At 43.3% G+C, this 21,472-nt stretch overlaps 1 protein-coding gene across 10 annotated transcripts in view; it reads right to left on the bottom strand.

Moving 5' to 3' along the window:
* Positions 1–21,472, bottom strand: part of TCF4 (transcription factor 4) — a 523,378-nt gene that overhangs the window by 41,025 nt on the left and 460,881 nt on the right. For all 10 annotated transcript variants that reach the window (XM_077282414.1, XM_077282423.1, XM_077282432.1 and 7 more), the window contains 4 exons: positions 20,454–20,521; positions 12,177–12,255; positions 5,087–5,163; positions 2,632–2,835 (listed from right to left, as the gene is read on the bottom strand). In XM_077282414.1, coding sequence (XP_077138529.1) covers positions 2,632–2,835; positions 5,087–5,163; positions 12,177–12,255; positions 20,454–20,521 — 428 coding nt within the window. The remainder of the gene's footprint in view (positions 1–2,631; positions 2,836–5,086; positions 5,164–12,176; positions 12,256–20,453; positions 20,522–21,472) is intronic.

Here is a 21,472-nt window from a genome sequence, read left to right as displayed (position 1 = left end):
ATCACAGCTTGTAATTGCTTCTTGTTCCAATTCTGTGAGATTCCTGGGGCGTCTTGCATCCTCTGCTATTTTGAAATCTCGCCACAGATGTTCAATGATGTTCAGATCAGGGGACTGTGAGAGCCATTGTAAAACCTTCAGCTGCACCTTTTGAGGTCGTCTATTGTGGGTTTTGACGTATGTTTAAGGTCATTATCCATTTGTAGAAGCCATCCTCTTTTCACCTTCAGCTTTTTTTTTACAGATGGTGTCATGTTTGCATCAACAATTTGTTGAAATTTCATTGAATCGATTCTTTCCTGTACCCTGTGCCATTGGCTGCACCACAACCCCAAAGCATGATTGATCCACCCACATGCATGATAGTTGGGGAGATTTTCTTTTCCTGACATTTTGTGCCCTTTTTTCTCCACACATACCTTTGATCCTTGTGGCCAGAGTTCTATTTTAACCTTATCGGTCCACAGGTTTTATTTCCAAAATGCATCAGGATTGTCTAGATGTTCTTTTGCATACTTCTGATGCTGAATTTTATGGTGAGGACGCAGGAGAGGTTTTCTTCTGATGACTCTTCCATGAAGGCCATATTTGTGCAGTTGTCTCTGAACAGTAGAACAATGTACCACAACTCCAGAATCAGTTAAATCTTTCTGAAGGTTTTTTGCAGTCAAGCGAGGGTTCTGATTTGTGTCTCTAGCATTCCTATGAGCAGCTCTTACTGAAATTTTGCTTGGTCTTCCAGACCTTATCTTCACCTCCACTCCACCTGTTGACTGACATTTCTTAATTACATTTCTAACTGAGGAAAAGGCAACTTAAAAACGCTTTGCTATCTTCTTATAGCCTTCTCCTGCTTTGTGGGCCTGCACCATTTTCATTTTCAGAGTGCTAGGCAGCTGCTTATTAGAAGCCATGGCAGCTTTTTTTTGACACAAGGTTAGTGGAGGCTGGGTTTTTCTAAAGCTGGAAAATTTGCATCAAATGATGATAGTGAACAAGCCATAACTCTAACAGACTAATTAAGGTCTGAAACTTGGTCAAAGTTATCTGAACACACAAATCTGCCCAAACTTTTGCATCGGCCCCTTTTCGTTGTTAGAATTTTTAAATGTAAAAATGACAAGATTTTTTTTATTTGGCTAAAATGCAAAGGAAATATGTCATCTTTAACTTTAGTCCTTCTTAGAGATAATTTCATCTTTCAACTTGCTTAACTGTTCACAATAACAGTAATTTTGACCAGGGGTGCCCATACTTTTACAAGCCACATTGTAAAATGGGGACACATTGCTCTACATTGGAGCTGTATACACGAATGTTGTAACAAAAGTTGTATAGCTAAGCCCTTTAGGATTTATTTTTAAACGACCAAACAATTCCTTAAATTTTGCTCCATGTCATCATTAGTCCTATGGGCATTGTCCCGTATTAACGCCTTATTTTGCTGTGGAATTTGAGAAAGAGTTGTATCCAGCTGTCGTACATCTTTGGGGGCAGTAATGACATTGGCTCAGTTGCTGAGCTTTTACTATCCGCAGCGGGAACCAACTGTATAATACAAAGTGCTCTGGCTTCAAAGGTTGAGATGGTCATGGTTGTCCAACCCCCTAAGATGCTTCGGTCATAGTGATTGCAGCATCTAAGTGGTTAAACAGTGAAAGTGTATGTGCACACAATAAGTATTTGAGAAAGACATTTTTGCACCAATTATGTGTAACAATGTGTAAAATATACAGATTTTTTATGCACTTTTCCCTATTCTTTTAAATAGGTGAAAACGCTGCAAAAATGCTGAAACGATGCACGTGCTGCAGATATGAAACTGCTTTAGATGCGCAAGACAAAAAAAGAAGCAGCGTAGGCATGAGTTTTCAGATATCTCATTCACTTTGAAGGTGGGAATAAAAATAAGGTAAAAATGCAACATGTGAACAAGCCCAAAGTGTTTGTACCCAACTGCTTCCCGGCTTCAACACAGCAGGATGCTGATGGTTCGCTATGGTAGCTGAAGGACTAACTATAGTCCCCAAGTATTTAATCATGGCACAGTTATTTGGCCATGCCAGGGGGGCATTTCAGAGGTGCTTCCCCATTATGTATATGACTAATGGGGTGGGCACCTTCTTACCATAACAGGGAGCCCAGTTCCAAGGTTATCAAAGAATTTTATTCGGAATGGTTCGCCATTTAGAGGAGGCAATTGCGAACATCCCTGTGTTTAACGATTTACATGCTGCAATCACTAAGACCAAAGCATCTAAGGGGGTTAAACAACCAGGATCAGAGTTCCATCTTTTGATGACGGAGCTCATTTCTATTTTACAGGTACTGAGCCAGTACTCTTACTGACTCCATTGCGTACAACAGGAATGTATAGGACATGTGGAAATGTGTGAGAAAGTAGCCGTAAATTAGAATCAGCAAGATAAGTGCGGGATAGGGAAGAAGGAGGTGCAGCGCTGGCCCAGAAACAAACACAGGGTGCAGCTGACATTATCTCACAAGAGCATAGCTATAGAGTCAGCCTGAGTCATTTTCCATAACGATCGTCCGCAGCCCCATAATGTATCAGTTAACCCTTGGAGAAGGTGAGGGATCATCTGTTCAGAATAAATGGCTTCACGGGCTTACCATTAAGGAATGTCTGTTTGCTGACAAAAGGCCAGTTCCGTATCCTGACCCCAGGCCACCCATAGCTCCATTGTGAGATGGTCCGATTAATCCATGCATCTCGCTGTGGCTTCCAGGCATGGTTGTTGAAGGCCCCACTGCATGGTTCCTTAATACATGAATTGCATCATCTAATCTTTCCAATCTGTCTTCAATTCGACTTTGCTGCGGGAACAAAAGAACATATCGGTGTAAAAAAAGGTAATTATAAAGCAGGGAGATAAGCATTTAGAAAGTGTATAGATATAGGAAGTGCCGGTCTAAGTTTGTAATGGTCGGCCATATTAGTTATAATTGGGTCACTTTCTCTGTTACCATGTTATCCGAAAGATTTGTCATTTCTTATGTATCCCTGGGACTCAGATTCATTGAGGCACACTTGTCCTTCGTACCTCGCTAGCAAGTGACATCCATTTGTGAGGTCAGTGAAAAAGGAAGTAGCTAACTTCTTCTCCTGTTTGACACAATACAAATCAATACTGCTACAGTCTTATCATACACTGCCCATCCTTAGAGTACGTGACAATTCTTGTTTTCTCAATCAGATCATTTTTTATTGTGAAAAATATCAAGATATATTCACATTTTGATTCTGTTTTTAGAAACAATCTAAAACTGTCTGTCACCTGGGACCATTTTGTTTGACCCCTGTCAAGCACCGGAGATTGTGTGCAACTTTATCTCAGCACCCCCTATAGCTCTATAACTAGATACAAAAAAAAGTTGTCATCGGATATAGAAAGGGTAGCTATCTGACAGCTTGGTCTGCCATATTAGCTTTCATGGGGCTACTTACTGTGTCACCAAGTCATCGAGTTGCTCTGTCTTTGTGTTCTTAGCCAGCTCATGGGGGGTTCTGATAGTAACTAATGGTATTTAATAATGATCAAATTAGTGAAAGAGGAAGTAGCTAACTTCTCCTCCTGTCTGGCCTACTTATAACGCATGGTAAGGCAGTCAAGACATATTTATACAAACTCATTCCTTCAGTGCTTTGTCCAACCTGAGAAACAAGACCCTGACAATACTGATGCTGTCTGCTAGCTGTGACCCTTGGGCTTCAGGCACTGTCAGAGACGCGGTGAAACTGTTGTGTCTGCACTCCCCTATAGCTATGAAAAGCACTAGAGTTTGGGAGTCATTAGTAGCGGAGACGTGAATGAAAGAAGGAAGTAGCTAACTTCTCCTATTTAATTTACAAAAGAAATTAGTATAACTTTCTGTGCCAACAAGTCATCCATTGGTTCTGTCTCCCTTCTCCATTCTTCCAAGTTTTTTTGTCTTCCTATTCCACTCCTGCTCACCATATTCCATGGTTCAGTCAGTGAAAGAGGAAGTAGCTAACTTCTCGTAGTTCATTCACAAGAGAAATTAGTATAACTTTCAGTGCCAACAAGTCATCCATTGGTTCTGTCTCCCTTCTCAATTCTTCCAAGTTTTTTTGTCTTCCTATTCCACTCCTGCTCACCAAATTCCATAGTTCAGTCAGTGAAAGAGGAAGTAGCTAACTTCTCGTAGTTCATTCACAAGAGAAATTAGTATAACTTTCAGTGCCAACAAGTCATCCATTATTCTGTCTCCCTTCTCGATTCTTCCAAGTTTTTTTTGTCTTCCTATTCCACTCCTGCTCACCAAATTCCATGATTCAGTCAGTGAAAGAGGAAGTAGATAACTTCTCGCAGTTCATTCACAAAATAAATTAGTATAACTTTCTGTACCAACAAGTCATATTGGTTCTGTCTCCCTTCTCGATTCTTCCAAGTTTCTTTGTCTTCCTATTTGTCTTCCTATGCCACTCCCGCTCACCAAATTACATGGTTCAGTCAGTGAAAGAGGACGTAGGTAACTTTTCTTCCGATATGTAACAAATCAAACTCAAGTGTATTGTCCACCTCCGTAGACAAGTTTTTGACCCAATTTTAGTAAAAAAAACAACTAAAATTGGTCTATTGTCCAAAGTCCTTCATGTGATGTCAATCAGGTTAGTATCAATACTCATCGTCCAATAGCTTGGGACCATCGCCAATGCCAGAAATGAAAAGGTCCCACCATTCTTTAGCATGGTTTGTTGACATTCTCAGGAGTTTTTATCATTTCCACTAATTTTGTTGTCTGTCCCACATGCAACATCTTCTGTAGATTTCCATGAATCGTTTCCAATTGGTAGGAAACCTATTGTATATGACTAGAATAACCTGTGCTAAACATAACGGGAAGATACATACAGTAGGATGCAACTTTATAGTCACAGTTCATCAAATTGCTGAAACTTTTGGCAATTGGGAAGGAAATTTGTGCAATAAAAACATTTTGAGCTCCAAATATTCCCATTGTAACCTTCAGGTATCCACCACATGATAACTCATAAACCCACAAAACAATATGCTATCACTTTTTTAAAAAAAGAGAGGCTTACTAGAGAGTGTAAGGGGCCTTCGTAGTTAGGAGGGGAGGAAGTCTGTCCGCCATTTCTTGACCAAACAGCTGTGCTTGCTAATTAAAAGAATCGAGAGAAAAAAAAGAAGAGTAATTATCTACACAGTCGCATAAGCATCCTCTTAGTTAAAACTTTTGCGGTTGTTTAGTATATATGCAAATTTTTTTTTTCCGCGCAGACCAGACATATGGAGACTTTCCAAAAACATACTTAAGGGAAAAAAAAAAGTATTTTTTTTATAGCAAAGCAGAGATGCAGTCCAGCATGTTCCTTCAGGCTGCTTTCTATCAAAGGATTTCATTGACTCGGCAGGTAATACCTAAGAGAGACTCCAAAGCATGAAAACAACTCAATATCCCACCAAAAAAACGACCGTGGCGAGGGATTTCAGCTTTCCAAGTCTCTGTTTCAGAGTATACAATTTGTCCTCAAGTTCCAGAAAAAAAAAACAGATGCATTTATCAACCTGACGGCACTACATCATTACAGCAGCCAACGTGGGAAGGCGAAGACCCATTGGGTAATTTTTAAGGGAATTTGTTAGTATTTTTGAGCATCTTTTTCTTTTCAACTCTTTCGGAATGTCCTGAATTCTCCTTTGAAAGAAAAAAAAAGGGTTCACAAATCTTCCATATACCTTTCCAAAATGCTCTGTAATCGTAGTAGTGAAAGTTACGGATAGCTTCTTCCATGTAGCCGGTACATGAGAGGAGTACATGGGGTGCGGAAAGGATGTGAAGGAGCTCAAAAGGGCAATGTATGGGTAAAACATTTTCTATGCATCATTTCCTTCCGGAAGAATTTGGCAAAAAAGTAGGCCAGTATGCTTGTAGGATATTACATTTTCTTCTTAAAAAGGAGTGATTCCATAATCATAAAAAGTTTGGCCAAAGAAAGACTGTCTAAACACTTTCCCTATGTATAAGGGAGCACTGGAGCAGCAGAGATGGCACAGCGGGGGAGAAAAAGGTTCAGTTATAATAGGATTCTTGTTATATTGTCACAGTGTCAGACTCTGGACTCATTTTCTGATGGTCTCGGAAAAACCCTTTAAGTCCTTAATGCCCATAATTATTTACAGGAACCCAAAAAAGGCTCCTGAAATTTTCCCATGAGCAGAGACATTTTTGTGGTCGGCCCTTAAATCTTAAAATAGCTATCATTCTTTGCATGTAAATACGAAAAGGGGGATCATCTAAGACTGGGGTTTAAAATGTAATAGTTCCCCTAGGCCGGTCTTCTACTTAAAGGTATTAACCCTCTGAGTAGTAAATCGATTTTACAAATTTTTTGAGCAACAATTTAACCTTCTGAGTAGTAAATCGATTTTACAAATTTTTTGAGCCACAATGAATAATTTTGGGGGTGAGGCAAATTACGAAGAATTGGAGCACGATGAAGAATTGGCGGAAAATAAACAGTGAGTTTAGAGCCTGATCAGATTCTAGATGTGGAAAGTTTCTGAAACTTTTTGAAAAACAGACTAAAATAGAATAATCAATATGAACTTTTAGAAAAATAAAGCAAAATAAAACGGCAATGTGAATTTTTCTTCGTGAAGCGGACAAAAATGAAAAAACACTTTTTGAAAAGTACCGTATTTTTTGGACTATAAGATGAACTTTTTTGCTCCAAAAATGTGGAGGAAAATGGGGGGTGCATCTTATAGTCCGGATGTACCGATTCTGGCTGTGGTGAGGAGGTGGGGGAGTGGCAGTGAAGAAGCAGCGGGTCACTGGAGGCAGGAACCTGCTGCTGCGGCTATCTCCTGTGCCCGCTGCTAAAGAGAAAAGAATATTCACTGCATTCCACGCCCATGGGTGTGGAGGGCAATGAATTTTCATTTCTCTTTAATAGCGTCCTGGTATGCATGGCTCCATCCTTATCCTGGTATGATTGGCCTCTATGCCTATTCTGGTATCCAGGGCCTCATGAGAAAAACATTAAATAAAACCAACCAATACACTTACCTTTCTTCGCTCCCTCACAGCATCTTGTTCCGATGCCAGCAGCTGCTTTATGCTTGTAAGCATGGCAGGGACGTCATGTGCTGCTTACAAGCCGAATGACAGCTGGTGGAAAACTCACTGCTCTCCATGCCGTGACTATGTGCGTGGAGGGCAGTAAGTATTAATTGTTCGATGTTTAGTAGCGAGCACAGTGTCAGACGCCAGCTTCCTGCAGCTGCCATGCGGTCACGTGTGCCCGCTACTTAAGTGAAATGAATATTCACTGCGCTCCACTCCATAAAGCAGCTGCTGGCACCGGAACAAGACGCTGCAAGGCAGTGCAGGAAGGTCAGTGTAATCGTTTGGTTTCTTTAATGTTTTTCTGATGGGGCCATGCATACCAGGATGGGGATGGGGGCCAATCATACCAGGATAAGGATGGGGTCATGTATACCAGGATAGGGATGAGGGGGACCATTCCTACAAGGATAGGGATGAGTGGGACATGCCCACCAGGCTAGAGATAAAGGGGGCATGCATACCAGAATGGGGATGAGGGGGCCATGTGCACCATGATAGGGATGGGGGCCATGCATACCAGGATAGGGATGAGGAGGCCATGCACATCAGGATGGGGGTGAGGAGCCCATAAATGCCAGGATAGGGATGAGGAGGCTATTCATACCAGGATGGGAATCAGGGGACCATATATACCTGGATAGGGAATATTAAGTACAGAATTGACCACATATTTTGCTTCAATTTTTGTTTTCTAATTTTCTACTCTAAAACCTAGGTGCGTCTTATGGTCCGGCGCTTCTTATAGTCCGAAACATACAGTTAGGTCCATATATATTTGAACAGAGACAACATTTTTCTAATTTTGGTTATAGACATTACCACAATGAATTTTAAACAAAACAATTCAGATGCAGTTGAAGTTCAGACTTTCAGCTTTCATTTTTGGGTATCCACATTAAAATTGGATGAAGGGTTTAGGAGTTTCAGCTCCTTAACATGTGCCACCCTGTTTTTAAAGAGACCAAAAGTAATTGGACAATTGACTCCAAGGCTATTTCAAGGACAGGTGTGGGCAATCCCTTTGTTATGTCATTCTCAATTAAGCAGATAAAAGGCCTGGAGTTGATTTGAGGTGTGGTGCTTGCATTTGGAAGGGTTTGCTGTGAAGTAAACATGCGGTCAAAGGAGCTCTCCATGCAGGTGAAACAAGCCATCCTTAAGCTGTGAAAACAGAAAAAACCCATCCGAGAAATTGCTACAATATTAGGAGTGGCAAAATCTACAGTTTGGTACATCCTGAGAAAGAAAGAAAGCACTGGTGAACTCATCAATGCAAAAAGACCTGGGCGCCCACGGAAGACAACAGTGGTGGATGATAGCAGAACAATCTCCATGGTGAAGAGAAACCCCTTCACAACAGCCAACCAAGTGACCAACACTCTCCAGGAGGTCGGCGTATCAATATCCAAATCTACCATAAAGAGAAGACTGCATGAAAGTAACTACAGAGGGTTCACTGCACGGTGCAAGCCACTCATAAGCATCAAGAATAAAAAGGCTAGACTGGACTTTGCTAAAAAACATCTAAAAAAGCCAGCACAGTTCTGGAAGAACATTCTTTGGACAGATGAAACCAAGATCAACCTCTACCAGAATGATGGAAAGAGAAAAGTATGGCGAAGGCGTGGTACAGCTCATGATCCACAGCATACCACATCATCTGTAAAACACGGCGGAGGCAGTGTGATGGCTTGGGCATGCATGGCTGCCAGTGGCACTGGGTCACTAGTGTTTATTGATGATGTGACACGGGACAGAAGCAGCAGAATGAATTCTGAGGTCTTCAGAGACATACTGTGTGCTCAGAGCCAGCCAAATGCAACCAAACTGATTGGTCGTCATTTCATACTACAGATGGACAATGACCCAAAACATAAAGACTAGTGTTGAGCGATACCGTCCGATACTTGAAAGTATCGGTATCGGAAAGTATCGGCCGATACCGGCAAAGTATCGGATCCAATCCGATACCGATACCCGATACCAATACAAGTCAATGGGACTCAAGTATCGGACGGTATCCCTGATGGTTCCCAGGGTCTGAAGGAGAGGAAACTCTCCTTCAGACCCTGGGATCCATATAAATGTGTAAAATAAAGAATTAAAATAAAAAATATTGCTATACTCACCTGTCCGACGCAGCCTGGACCTCAGCGAGGGAACCGGCAGCGTTGTTTGTTTAAAATTCGCGCTTTTACTTGGTTACGTGAAGTCCCGGCTTCTGATTGGTCAGGGCGGCCATGTTGCCGGGACGCGGACCAATCACAGCAAGCCGTGACGAAATTACGTCACGGCTTGCTGTGATTGGTCCGCGTCCCGGCAACATGGCCGCCATTAACCAATCACAAGCCGTGACGTCACGGGAGGCTGGACACGCGCGCTTTTTAAAATACGCGCATGTCCAGCCTCCCGTGACGTCACGGCTTGTGATTGGTTAATGGCGGCTATGTTGCCGGGACGCGGACCAATCACAGCAAGCCGTGACGTAATTTCGTCACGGCTTGCTGTGATTGGTCCGCGTCCCGGCAACATGGCGCCGTGACCAATCATAAGCCGGGACGTCACTGGAGGCTGGACACGCGCGCTTTTTAAAATACGCGCATGTCCAGCCTCCCGTGACGTCACGGCTTGTGATTGGTTAATGGCGGCCATGTTGCCGGGACGCGGACCAATCACAGCAAGCCGTGACGTAATTTCGTCACGGCTTGCTGTGATTGGTCCGCGTCCCGGCAACATGGCGCCGTGACCAATCATAAGCCGGGACGTCACTGGAGGCTGGACACGCGCGCTTTTTAAAATACGCGCATGTCCAGCCTCCCGTGACGTCACGGCTTGTGATTGGTTAATGGCGGCCATGTTGCCGGGACGCGGACCAATCACAGCAAGCCGTGACGTAATTTCGTCACGGCTTGCTGTGATTGGTCCGCGTCCCGGCAACATGGCCGCCCTGACCAATCACAAGCCGGGACTTCACGTAACCAAGTAAAAGCGCGAAATTTAAACAAACAACGCTGCCGGTTCCCTCGCTGAGGTCCAGGCTGCGTCGGAGAGGTGAGTATAGCAATATTTTTTATTTTAATTCTCTCTTTTACACATTATTACATTAATGTTGTTGCGATACCCGATACCACAAAAGTATCGGATCTCGGTATCGGAAATTCCGATACAGCAAGTATCGGCCGATACCCGATACTTGCAGTATCGGAATGCTCAACACTAATAAAGACAAAGCAACCCAGGAGTTTATTAAAGCAAAGAAGTGGAATATTCTTGAATGGCCAAGTCAGTCACCTGATCTCAACCCAATTGAGCATGCATTTCACTTGTTAAAGACTAAACTTCAGACAGAAAGGCCCACAAACAAACAGCAACTGAAAACCACCACAGTGAAGGCCTGGCAGAGCATCAAAAAGGAGGAAACACAGCGTCTGGTGATGTCCATGAGTTCAAGACTTCAGGCAGTCATTGCCAACAAAGGGTTTTCAACCAAGTACTAAAAATGAAAATTTTATTTTAAATTATTGAATCTGTCCAATTACTTTTGGACCCTTTAAAATCAGGGTGGCACATGTTAAGGAACTGAAACTCCTAAACCCTTCATCCAATTTTAATGTGGATACTCTCAAATGAAAGCTGAAAGTCTGAACTTCAACTGCATCTGAATTGTTTTGTTTAAAATTCATTTTGGTAATCTCTATAACCAAAATTAGAAAAATGTTGTCTCTGTCCAAATATATATGGACCTAACTGTACGTAGTCCAAACTATAATATCAATATGAATTTTTTTGCAAAACGGCACCTCAATTAAAATATAAATATTTTAGAAAAAATAGTCTAAAATAGAATATAAACATGAATTAGACAAAAGAAACAGTCCAAAATAAAATATAAACATAAAAAAACAGCAGCCCAAAATAAAATATAAACATGAATTAAAAAAAAACAGCAGCCCAAAACAAAATATAGACATGAATTAAAAAACACAAAAAAACAGCCCAAAATAAAGTATCAATGTGGCAAAACTTGGTGAAGAAATTTTAGTGTCACTTTTTTATTTTTATCCTAAAAATTGAATGTGATATCAGTAATTGTGATTGTGAAATCATCAGATTCCCGATCCAAAGTCTTCCCGTGGTGGAGACAGATTGACAGATTGGATGGACATGGACGGATTCAAAGTTAGTAAGAGATGAGGAATTGTAACGAGATGGGAACCTGACATCTCCCCGATTCCTATAGTACTGATGAAGCAGGAGGTCACGGGAACCCGATCTACCATCTGTGCTGGTTACACTAAAGTCTGCTCCAGTAGTGTAACAATAGTAAACGCAGACGTAACACCTAGCGGAAGTGTTTCCATAATACATATGTTCCAGATTTCTGCCTGCGCGCAATGTTCAGCGCAGCATATGTGCTTTCGAAAGTGTCCGATCGTTTCGCCGGTGCCTCAGTCACACTTCCAGGCGGCTAAGGCTGCAGCGTCCGTTCGCCGTCTACCACTTTGAGGTCATACGACTTTCTAATCTCTTCATTTTTTTAGGGATGTTTAGTGACCAAAAAACAGCAATTTTGCTACTTCTACTTTTTTTTTCATTGGTTTACTGTACATATAATATTGTAATAGTTCGGACAGTTTTGCACGTGGTGATACAAAATAGACCATTTTTTAGGTTTTATTTACATTCTGGAAAAAAAAGGGCGATATGAACTTTTATATTTTTTAAAAGTTCTTTAAAAATATTTTACTTTTTTAATGTATTTTTTTATTGTCTTTTTGCCAGGGAACATGAAACTGCGCCCTTTTGTGCACTATAATATTTCAGTGAATTGTAAAGTTACTGATCTTCTCTGAACATGGTGGACACGGTGGACGTTTTGGGGGCGGCAGATGGAGGGGGCAAATCTGGACGGACTGGATCCACTAGAAACCGCACATGTATATAGTCTACAGGGCAGTAGTGACACTCAGTCCATAGATTCAATGATGACGGACATCTTTACAGGTAGCTATCGCAGGAAATATGGCATCATATCGTACCGGAGAGAGATGGCGGAGACCCCACGGGTGTTGAAGGGTTGGAAGAAAAACTGTTGTTGGTGTGATCGGGTGAATAGATCTAAAATATAGAAAAGACTCGTAAGTTTCTCATACAAATAAATATGTATCACCTTATATACAGGCGTGTAATGTCAGCCATATTGGTTGTCACCTGGCTGTAATGTTAGCCATATTGGTAGTCACCTGGCTGTAATGTCAGCCATATTGGTTGTCCCCTGGATGTAATGTCAGCTATATTGGTTGTCCCCTGGATGTAATGTCAGCCATATTGGTTGTCACCTGGATGTAATGTCAGCGATATTGGTTGTCTTGTCACCTACCTGTAATGTCAGCCATATTGGTTGTCACCTGGCTGACGTGTAAGCCATATTGGTTGTCACCTGGATGTAATGTCATCCATATTGGTTGTGACCTGGCTGTAATGTCAGCCATATTGGTTGTCACCTGGATGTAATGTCATCCATATTGGTTGTGACCTGGCTGTAATGTCAGCCATATTGGTTGTCACCTGGATGTAATGTCAGCCATATTGGTTGTCAGTCACCTGGATGTAATGTCAGCCATATTGGTTGTCAGTCACCTGGATGTAATGTCAGCCATATTGGTTGTCACCTGGATGTAATGTCAGCCATATTGGTTGTCACCTGGATTTAATGTCAGCCATATTGGTTGTCACCTACCTGTAATGTCAGCCATACTGGTTGTCACCTGGCTGTAGTGTAAGCCATATTGGTTGTCACCTGGATGTAATGTCAGCCATATTGGTTGTCACCTGGCTGTAGTGTAAGCCATATTGGTTGTCACCTGGATTTAATGTCAGCCATATTGGTTGTCACCTACCTGTAATGTCAGCCATACTGGTTGTCACCTGGCTGTAGTGTAAGCCATATTGGTTGTCCCCTGGATGTAATGTCAGCCATATTGGTTGTCACCTGGATATAATGTCAGCCATACTGGTTGTCACCTGGCTGTAGTGTAAGCCATATTGGTTGTCCCCTGTGTCATGATCTCTGCAGACAGAGATCATAGCAAGCCTATAGAGGGACAAGCTCTCGGAAGATGGAACTATACTGACCATGAACTAAGCCTGCCGCGCAACTAGAAAATAGCCAGGTAGCATTTCCTATTTATAGCTAGATGCCCAGCTCTGGCCTAAGACCTAAATAGCTAGCAGAGGGAAATATAAGACCTGGCTCACCTCTAGAGAAATATTCCAAAGAAGACAGTAGCCCCCCACATATAATGACGGTGAGTTCAGATGAAACAACAAACGCAGCAGGAAAATAGTCTTAGCAAATTTGAGGTCCGCTTACTAGATAGCAGAAGACAGATAGTATACTTTCATGGTCAGCAGAAAAACACTAACAAAACACCATCCAGAGATTACCTTAAACTCTGGCATTAACTCATAACGCCAGAGTAGCAATCCCTGATCAACGAGAGCTTTCCAGACACAGTAACAAAACTTCAGCTGTGAACTGGAACAAATAGGCAAAACAAAACATGGACAAAAGTCCAACTTATCTAGAAGTTGTCTAGAAGCAGGAACAAGCACTGAGAGGCATCAGATAACATTGTTGACCGGCAAGAAACCACCAGAGAAATGAGCTTAAATAGCGACACCCACTACTGATGGAACCAGGTGAAACAGGAAAGAGGATGACAAGTCCAATTCCACAAGCGGCCACCGGGGGAGCCCAGAATCCAAATTCACAACACCCCTGGATATAATGTCAGCCATAATAGTTGTCCCTTGGATGTAATGTCAGCTATATTGGTTGTCCCCTGGATGTAATGTCAGCTGTTGTGAATTTGGATTCTGGGCTCCCCCGGTGGCCGCTTGTGGAATTGGACTTGTCATCCTCTTTCCTGTTTCACCTGGTTCCATCAGTAGTGGGTGTCGCTATTTAAGCTCATTTCTCTGGTGGTTTCTTGCCGGTCAACAATGTTATCTGATGCCTCTCAGTGCTTGTTCCTGCTTCTAGACAACTACTAGATAAGTTGGACTTTTGTCCATGTTTTGTTTTGCCTATTTGTTCCAGTTCACAGCTGAAGTTTTGTTACTGTGTCTGGAAAGCTCTCGTTGATCAGGGATTGCTACTCTGGCGTTATGAGTTAATGCCAGAGTTTAAGGTAATCTCTGGATGGTGTTTTGTTAGTGTTTTTCTGCTGACCATGAAAGTATACTATCTGTCTTCTGCTATCTAGTAAGCGGACCTCAAATTTGCTAAGACTATTTTCCTGCTGCGTTTGTTGTTTCATCTGAACTCACCGTCATTATATGTGGGGGGCTACTGTCTTCTTTGGAATATTTCTCTAGAGGTGAGCCAGGTCTTATATTTCCCTCTGCTAGCTATTGAGGTCTTAGGCCAGAGCTGGGCATCTAGCGATAAATAGGAAATGCTACCTGGCTATTTCTAGTTGCGCGGCAGGCTTAGTTCATGGTCAGTATAGTTCCATCTTCCGAGAGCTTGTCCCTCTATAGGCTTGCTATGATCTCTGCCTGCAGAGATCATGACAGTTTGACCGGCCAATAAAGTGTTAAAGACCCAGGTTGAGAAAGGAGAGTTATAAGAAGTCTGCTGGAATTTTTTTTTTTTTTTTTCCTCCAGTCTGCCTTGCTGCAGTCTTTTTTCTCTCTCTCCTCCTAATCTCTGTATGCTCTGTGTGCACCTGACAATAATGGATCTCCAGAGTGTAAATGCGGGTTTGAATAATCTCATCACGAAAGTACAAAATTTACAAGATTTTGTGGTACATGCTCCGGTATCTGAACCGAGAATTCCTTTGCCGGAGTTCTTCACAGGGAATAGAGCTAGCTTCCAGAATTTCCGAAATAATTGTAAGCTTTATTTGTCCCTGAAGTCTCGTTCAGCTGGAGACCCTGCTCAGCAGGTTAGGATTGTGATTTCCTTGCTCAGGGGTGACCCTCAAGATTGGGCCTTCTCATTGCCAGCAGGGGATCCTGCGTTACGCGATGTGGATGCGTTTTTTCTGGCCTTGGGCTTGCTTTATGAGGAACCTCATTTGGAACTTCAGGCAGAAAAAACTTTGATGGCACTATCTCAGGGGCAAGATGAAGCTGAAGTTTTCTGCCAAAAATTCCGTAAATGGTCTGTGCTTACTCAGTGGAATGAGTGCGCCTTGGCGGCAACTTTCAGAGAAGGTCTCTCTGATGCCGTTAAGGATGTTATGGTGGGGTTCCCTTTGCCTGCAGGTCTGAATGAGTCCATGACAATGGCTATTCAGATTGATAGGCGTCTGCGGGAGCGCAAACCGGTGCACCATCTGGCGGTGTCTATGGAAAAGACGCCAGAAAGTATGCAGTGTGATAGAATTCTGTCCAGGAGCGAGCGACAGAATTTTAGACGGAAGAATGGATTGTGTTTCTATTGTGGGGATTCTACTCATGTTATATCAGCATGCTCTAGGCGTACAAAGAAGCTTGATAAGTCTGTTTCCATTGGCACCATTCAGTCTAAGTTTATTTTGTCTGTAACCCTGATTTGCTCTTTGTCATCCATTGCCACGGACGCCTATGTTGACTCTGGCGCCGCTCTGAGTCTTATGGATTGGTCCTTTGCCAATCGTTGTGGTTTTGATTTAGAGCCTTTGGAGACTCTTATTCCTCTGAAGGGGATTGACTCCACCCCATTGGCTAATAATAAACCACAATACTGGACACAAGTAACCATGCGTATCAATCCGGATCACCAGGAGATTATTCGTTTCCTGGTGCTGTATAATTTACATGACGATTTGGTACTGGGATTGCCATGGTTGCAGTCTCACAACCCAGTCTTGGACTGGAGAGCAATGTCTGTGTTGAGCTGGGGATGTAAGGGTATTCATGGGGACGTACCTTTGGTTTCTATTTCGTCGTCCATTCCCTCTGAAGTCCCTGAGTTCCTCTCTGATTATCAAGACGTCTTTGACGAACCCAAGCTTGGGTCGTTACCTCCGCACCGTGAGTGCGATTGTGCCATAGATTTGATACCGGGTTGTAAATATCCAAAGGGTCGTTTGTTTAATTTGTCTGTGCCGGAACATGCTGCTATGCGGGAATATATAAAGGAGTCTTTGGAAAAGGGACATATTCGTCCATCTTCTTCTCCCTTGGGAGCTGGGTTTTTCTTTGTCTCAAAAAAAGACGGCTCTTTGAGACCATGTATTGATTATCGGCTTCTGAATAAGATCACTGTTAAGTATCAATACCCATTGCCATTGCTTACTGATTTGTTTGCTCGTATAGAGGGTGCTAAGTGGTTCTCTAAAATTGATCTTCGTGGGGCGTATAATTTGGTGCGGATCAGGCAGGGGGATGAGTGGAAGACCGCATTTAATACGCCCGAGGGCCACTTTGAGTATTTGGTCATGCCTTTTGGTCTTTCTAATGCCCCTTCAGTTTTCCAGTCTTTTATGCATGATATTTTCCGCGATTTTCTGGATAAATTTATGATAATATATCTGGATGATATTCTGATTTTTTCTGATGACTGGGACTCTCATGTCCAGCAGGTCAGGAGAGTTTTTCAGGTTCTGCGGTCTAATTCTTTATGTGTGAAGGGGTCTAAGTGCGTTTTTGGGGTCCAGAAAATTTCCTTTTTGGGGTATATTTTTTCTCCCTCTTCCATTGAGATGGATCCCGTCAAGGTGCAAGCTATTTGTGACTGGACTCAGCCCTCCTCTCTTAAGGGTCTTCAGAGATTTTTGGGCTTTGCCAACTTTTACCGCCGATTTATTGCTGGTTTTTCGGATGTCGTTAAACCACTGACTGATTTGACCAGACAAGGCGCTGATGTTGCTAATTGGTCCCCTCATGCTGTAGAGGCCTTTCAGGAGCTTAAGCGCCGTTTTGCCTCTGCCCCTGTGTTGCGTCAGCCTGATGTGAATCTGCCTTTTCAGGTTGAGGTTGACGCTTCGGAGATCGGAGCTGGGGCAGTGTTGTCGCAGAAAGGTTCCGACTGCTCCGTCATTAGGCCTTGTGCCTTCTTTTCTCGCAAATTTTCGCCCGCAGAGCGGAATTATGATGTTGGGAATCGGGAGCTTTTGGCCATGAAGTGGGCGTTTGAGGAATGGCGCCATTGGCTCGAGGGGGCTAGGCATCAGGTGGTGGTATTGACTGACCACAAAAATTTGATTTATCTTGAGACTGCCAGACGCCTGAATCCTAGACAGGCGCGCTGGTCTTTATTTTTTTCTCGCTTTAATTTTGTGGTGTCATACCTACCGGGTTCTAAGAATGTTAAGGCAGATGCCCTTTCTAGGAGTTTTGACCCGGACTCTCCTGGTAATTCTGAACCCACAGGTATCCTTAGGGAGGGAGTAATTTTGTCGGCCGTTTCTCCTGATCTGCGGCGGTCCTTGCAAGAGTTTCAGGCGGATAGACCGGATCGTTGTCCGCCTGATAGACTGTTTGTTCCGGATGATTGGACCAGCAGAGTCATCTCTGAGGTACATTCTTCTGCATTGGCAGGTCATCCCGGAATTTTTGGTACCAGGGATTTGGTGGCAAGATCCTTCTGGTGGCCTTCCCTGTCACGAGATGTGCGAGTTTTTGTGCAGTCATGTGACGTTTGTGCTCGGGCCAAGTCTTGTAGTTCTCGGGCTAGCGGACTGCTGTTGCCCTTGCCTATTCCTAAGAGGCCTTGGACACACATCTCGATGGATTTTATTTCAGATCTGCCTGTTTCCCAGAAGATGTCTGTCATCTGGGTGGTCTGTGACCGTTTCTCTAAAATGGTCCATTTGGTTCCTCTGCCCAAGTTGCCTTCTTCTTCTGAGTTGGTTCCTCTGTTTTTTCAGAATGTTGTCCGATTGCACGGTATTCCTGAGAATATTGTTTCTGACAGAGGTACCCAATTTGTGTCTAGATTTTGGCGGGCATTCTGTGCTAGGATGGGCATAGATTTGTCTTTTTCATCTGCTTTTCACCCTCAGACTAATGGCCAGACCGAGCGGACTAATCAGACCCTTGAGACATATCTGAGGTGTTTTGTCTCTGCTGACCAGGATGATTGGGTTGCTTTTTTGCCATTGGCAGAGTTCGCCCTCAATAATCGGGCCAGTTCTTCCACCTTGGTGTCCCCGTTTTTCTGTAATTCGGGGTTTCACCCTCGATTTTCCTCCGGTCAGGTGGAATCCTCGGATTGTCCTGGAGTGGATGCGGTGGTGGAGAGATTGCATCACATCTGGGGGCAGGTTATGGACAATTTGAAGTTGTCCCAGGAGAAGACTCAGCGTTTTGCCAACCGTCATCGTCGTGTTGGTTCTCGGCTTTGTGTTGGAGATTTAGTGTGGTTGTCTTCTCGTTTTGTCCCTATGAGGGTCTCTTCTCCTAAGTTTAAACCTCGGTTCATCGGCCCTTATAGAATATTGGAGATTCTTAATCCTGTTTCTTTCCGTTTGGACCTCCCTGCGTCCTTTTCCATTCATAACGTTTTTCATCGGTCGTTATTGCGCAGGTATGAGGTACCTGTTGTACCTTCAGTTGAGCCTCCTGCTCCGGTGTTGGTTGAGGGTGAGTTGGAGTACGTTGTGGAGAAAATTTTGGACTCTCGTGTTTCCAGACGGAAACTCCAGTATCTGGTCAACTGGAAGGGTTACGGCCAGGAGGATAATTCTTGGGTCAATGCATCTGATGTTCATGCTTCTGATCTTGTTCGTGCTTTCCATAGGGCTCATCCTGGTCGCCCTGGTGGATCTGGTGAGGGTTCGGTGCCCCCTCCTTGAGGGGGGGGTACTGTTGTGAATTTGGATTCTGGGCTCCCCCGGTGGCCGCTTGTGGAATTGGACTTGTCATCCTCTTTCCTGTTTCACCTGGTTCCATCAGTAGTGGGTGTCGCTATTTAAGCTCATTTCTCTGGTGGTTTCTTGCCGGTCAACAATGTTATCTGATGCCTCTCAGTGCTTGTTCCTGCTTCTAGACAACTACTAGATAAGTTGGACTTTTGTCCATGTTTTGTTTTGCCTATTTGTTCCAGTTCACAGCTGAAGTTTTGTTACTGTGTCTGGAAAGCTCTCGTTGATCAGGGATTGCTACTCTGGCGTTATGAGTTAATGCCAGAGTTTAAGGTAATCTCTGGATGGTGTTTTGTTAGTGTTTTTCTGCTGACCATGAAAGTATACTATCTGTCTTCTGCTATCTAGTAAGCGGACCTCAAATTTGCTAAGACTATTTTCCTGCTGCGTTTGTTGTTTCATCTGAACTCACCGTCATTATATGTGGGGGGCTACTGTCTTCTTTGGAATATTTCTCTAGAGGTGAGCCAGGTCTTATATTTCCCTCTGCTAGCTATTTAGGTCTTAGGCCAGAGCTGGGCATCTAGCGATAAATAGGAAATGCTACCTGGCTATTTCTAGTTGCGCGGCAGGCTTAGTTCATGGTCAGTATAGTTCCATCTTCCGAGAGCTTGTCCCTCTATAGGCTTGCTATGATCTCTGCCTGCAGAGATCATGACAGTCAGCCATAATAATTGTCCCCTGAATGTAATGTCAGCCATATTAGTTGTCCCCTGGATGTAATGTCAGCCATAATAATTGTCCCCTGAATGTAATGTCAGCCATAATAATTGTCCCCTGGATGTAATGTCAGCCATATTAGTTGTCCCCTGGATGTAATGTCAGCTATATTAGTTGTCCCCTGGATGTAATGTCAGCCATAATAATTGTCCCCTGAATGTAATGTCAGCCATATTGGTTGTCACCTGGATGTAATGTCAGCCATAATAATTGTCCCCTGGATGTAATGTCAGCCATATTGGTTGTCCCTGGATGTAATGTCAGCCATATTGGTTGTCCCCTGGATGTAATGTCAGCCATATTAGTTGTCCCCTGGATGTAATGTCAGCCATATTGGTTGTCCCCTGAATGTAATGTCAGCCATAATAATTGTCCCCTGGATGTAATGTCAGCCATATTAGTTTTCCCCTGGATGTAATGTCAGCCATATTGGTTGTCACTAAACCATTAAAGATAACCCGTCAGTCCGGTTTACCTAATTACATACAGAAGTGATTGATTTTGGGGAACCTGACAAGGAATAAAGTAGGAATACCGTTTCCTACTTTCTATGTACAGATGTAGCAGAGCTGAGCTGACTTTACCTGCAGCCCTACGTAAAGCTGATAACAATGTGAAATCATCCTGAACGATGCCAATGACAGACTCAGCTCTGCTACATTCTTAGCGATTTACAAATTTAATGTAAAACTGTTGCCAAGAAGCCTCGAATATTGGAAATGGTTAGACACTTACTGACGCCAGAGCTTTTCCCAGCGCATCTCCGGTCTGCGAGCTTCCCGCTGCTCCGCTGCTTCTGTTTGCTGCGAAAACAAAAGCAGGAGTATTACAAGAAGCAGGGAGGCACGTTACAGGTGTCTATTCCTGGTCCACTTACCCATAATGTAATCGCATTTTAATGCTAATTATATCGCATTAATCTTTAATTAGCATTAATTTGTTTGCTGTAGGTAGATGTCAAATATATTCATGTTACATTTGTATGAGCAAAATATAAACTCGGCAGGTTACTCAGTCACTTATGCTGTAATTATGGTATTTGATGCCCGGTCAACCCCAGATTCTCCACTCTGGGGGGATGGGAGATCATGACATTCTTGAACTTCTCCAGTGAACAGATTATTTGGACCCTCCTTGTGAGATGACGAATTTACCTTGCAAGAGCTCTGAGAAAAAGTATTGTCAATGATATTTACAAGGGGCAGTCTACCAACGTAGGCCGATTTCCAAAGCTATAGCTGGCCACACTGGGTGACAACTATTCCTCCTGTCTCTCCCGTACACATGCTTTTGCTTGTTTGCATGTGTATTAATGGACATCTGCTGTCGGACAACTTGGTGGTGGCTTATGACAAGGACTATGAAAACCAACTACCTGATCCTTGTTACTTCCCAACATCGGGGGAAGTAAGAACGCCAAACCACCCTAAAATCGTCAGATTCAGGTAACCTTAGAGTCGATAAAAAAAGATGTGCATGACTCTGGTCCAGCAGACACATAGGTGGTCCAGAGCCTTGCAAACCTCCTCCTACCTGCCGACATCCCCACCTCTGAATAGTAGGCCAGGTGTGACATCATCGTTGCAGGTTGAAACACGCATGACATCACACCAGCCGTACTCATCAGAAGAGGAGCTGGGAATGCTGGCAGGTAGGAAGCTTGTACTCTAGACTAATGACATGGCCAGTGAACCAGGACCAGCTGAATCCTTTGCTCAAATCAAGCTTTCAACTAATCTACATTTCTATTGTGC

Source organism: Ranitomeya variabilis, chromosome 1 (assembly GCF_051348905.1).
Source record: "Ranitomeya variabilis isolate aRanVar5 chromosome 1, aRanVar5.hap1, whole genome shotgun sequence".
Classification (NCBI taxonomy): domain Eukaryota; kingdom Metazoa; phylum Chordata; class Amphibia; order Anura; family Dendrobatidae; genus Ranitomeya; species Ranitomeya variabilis.
This window is presented reverse-complemented; position numbering and strand designations above follow the sequence as displayed.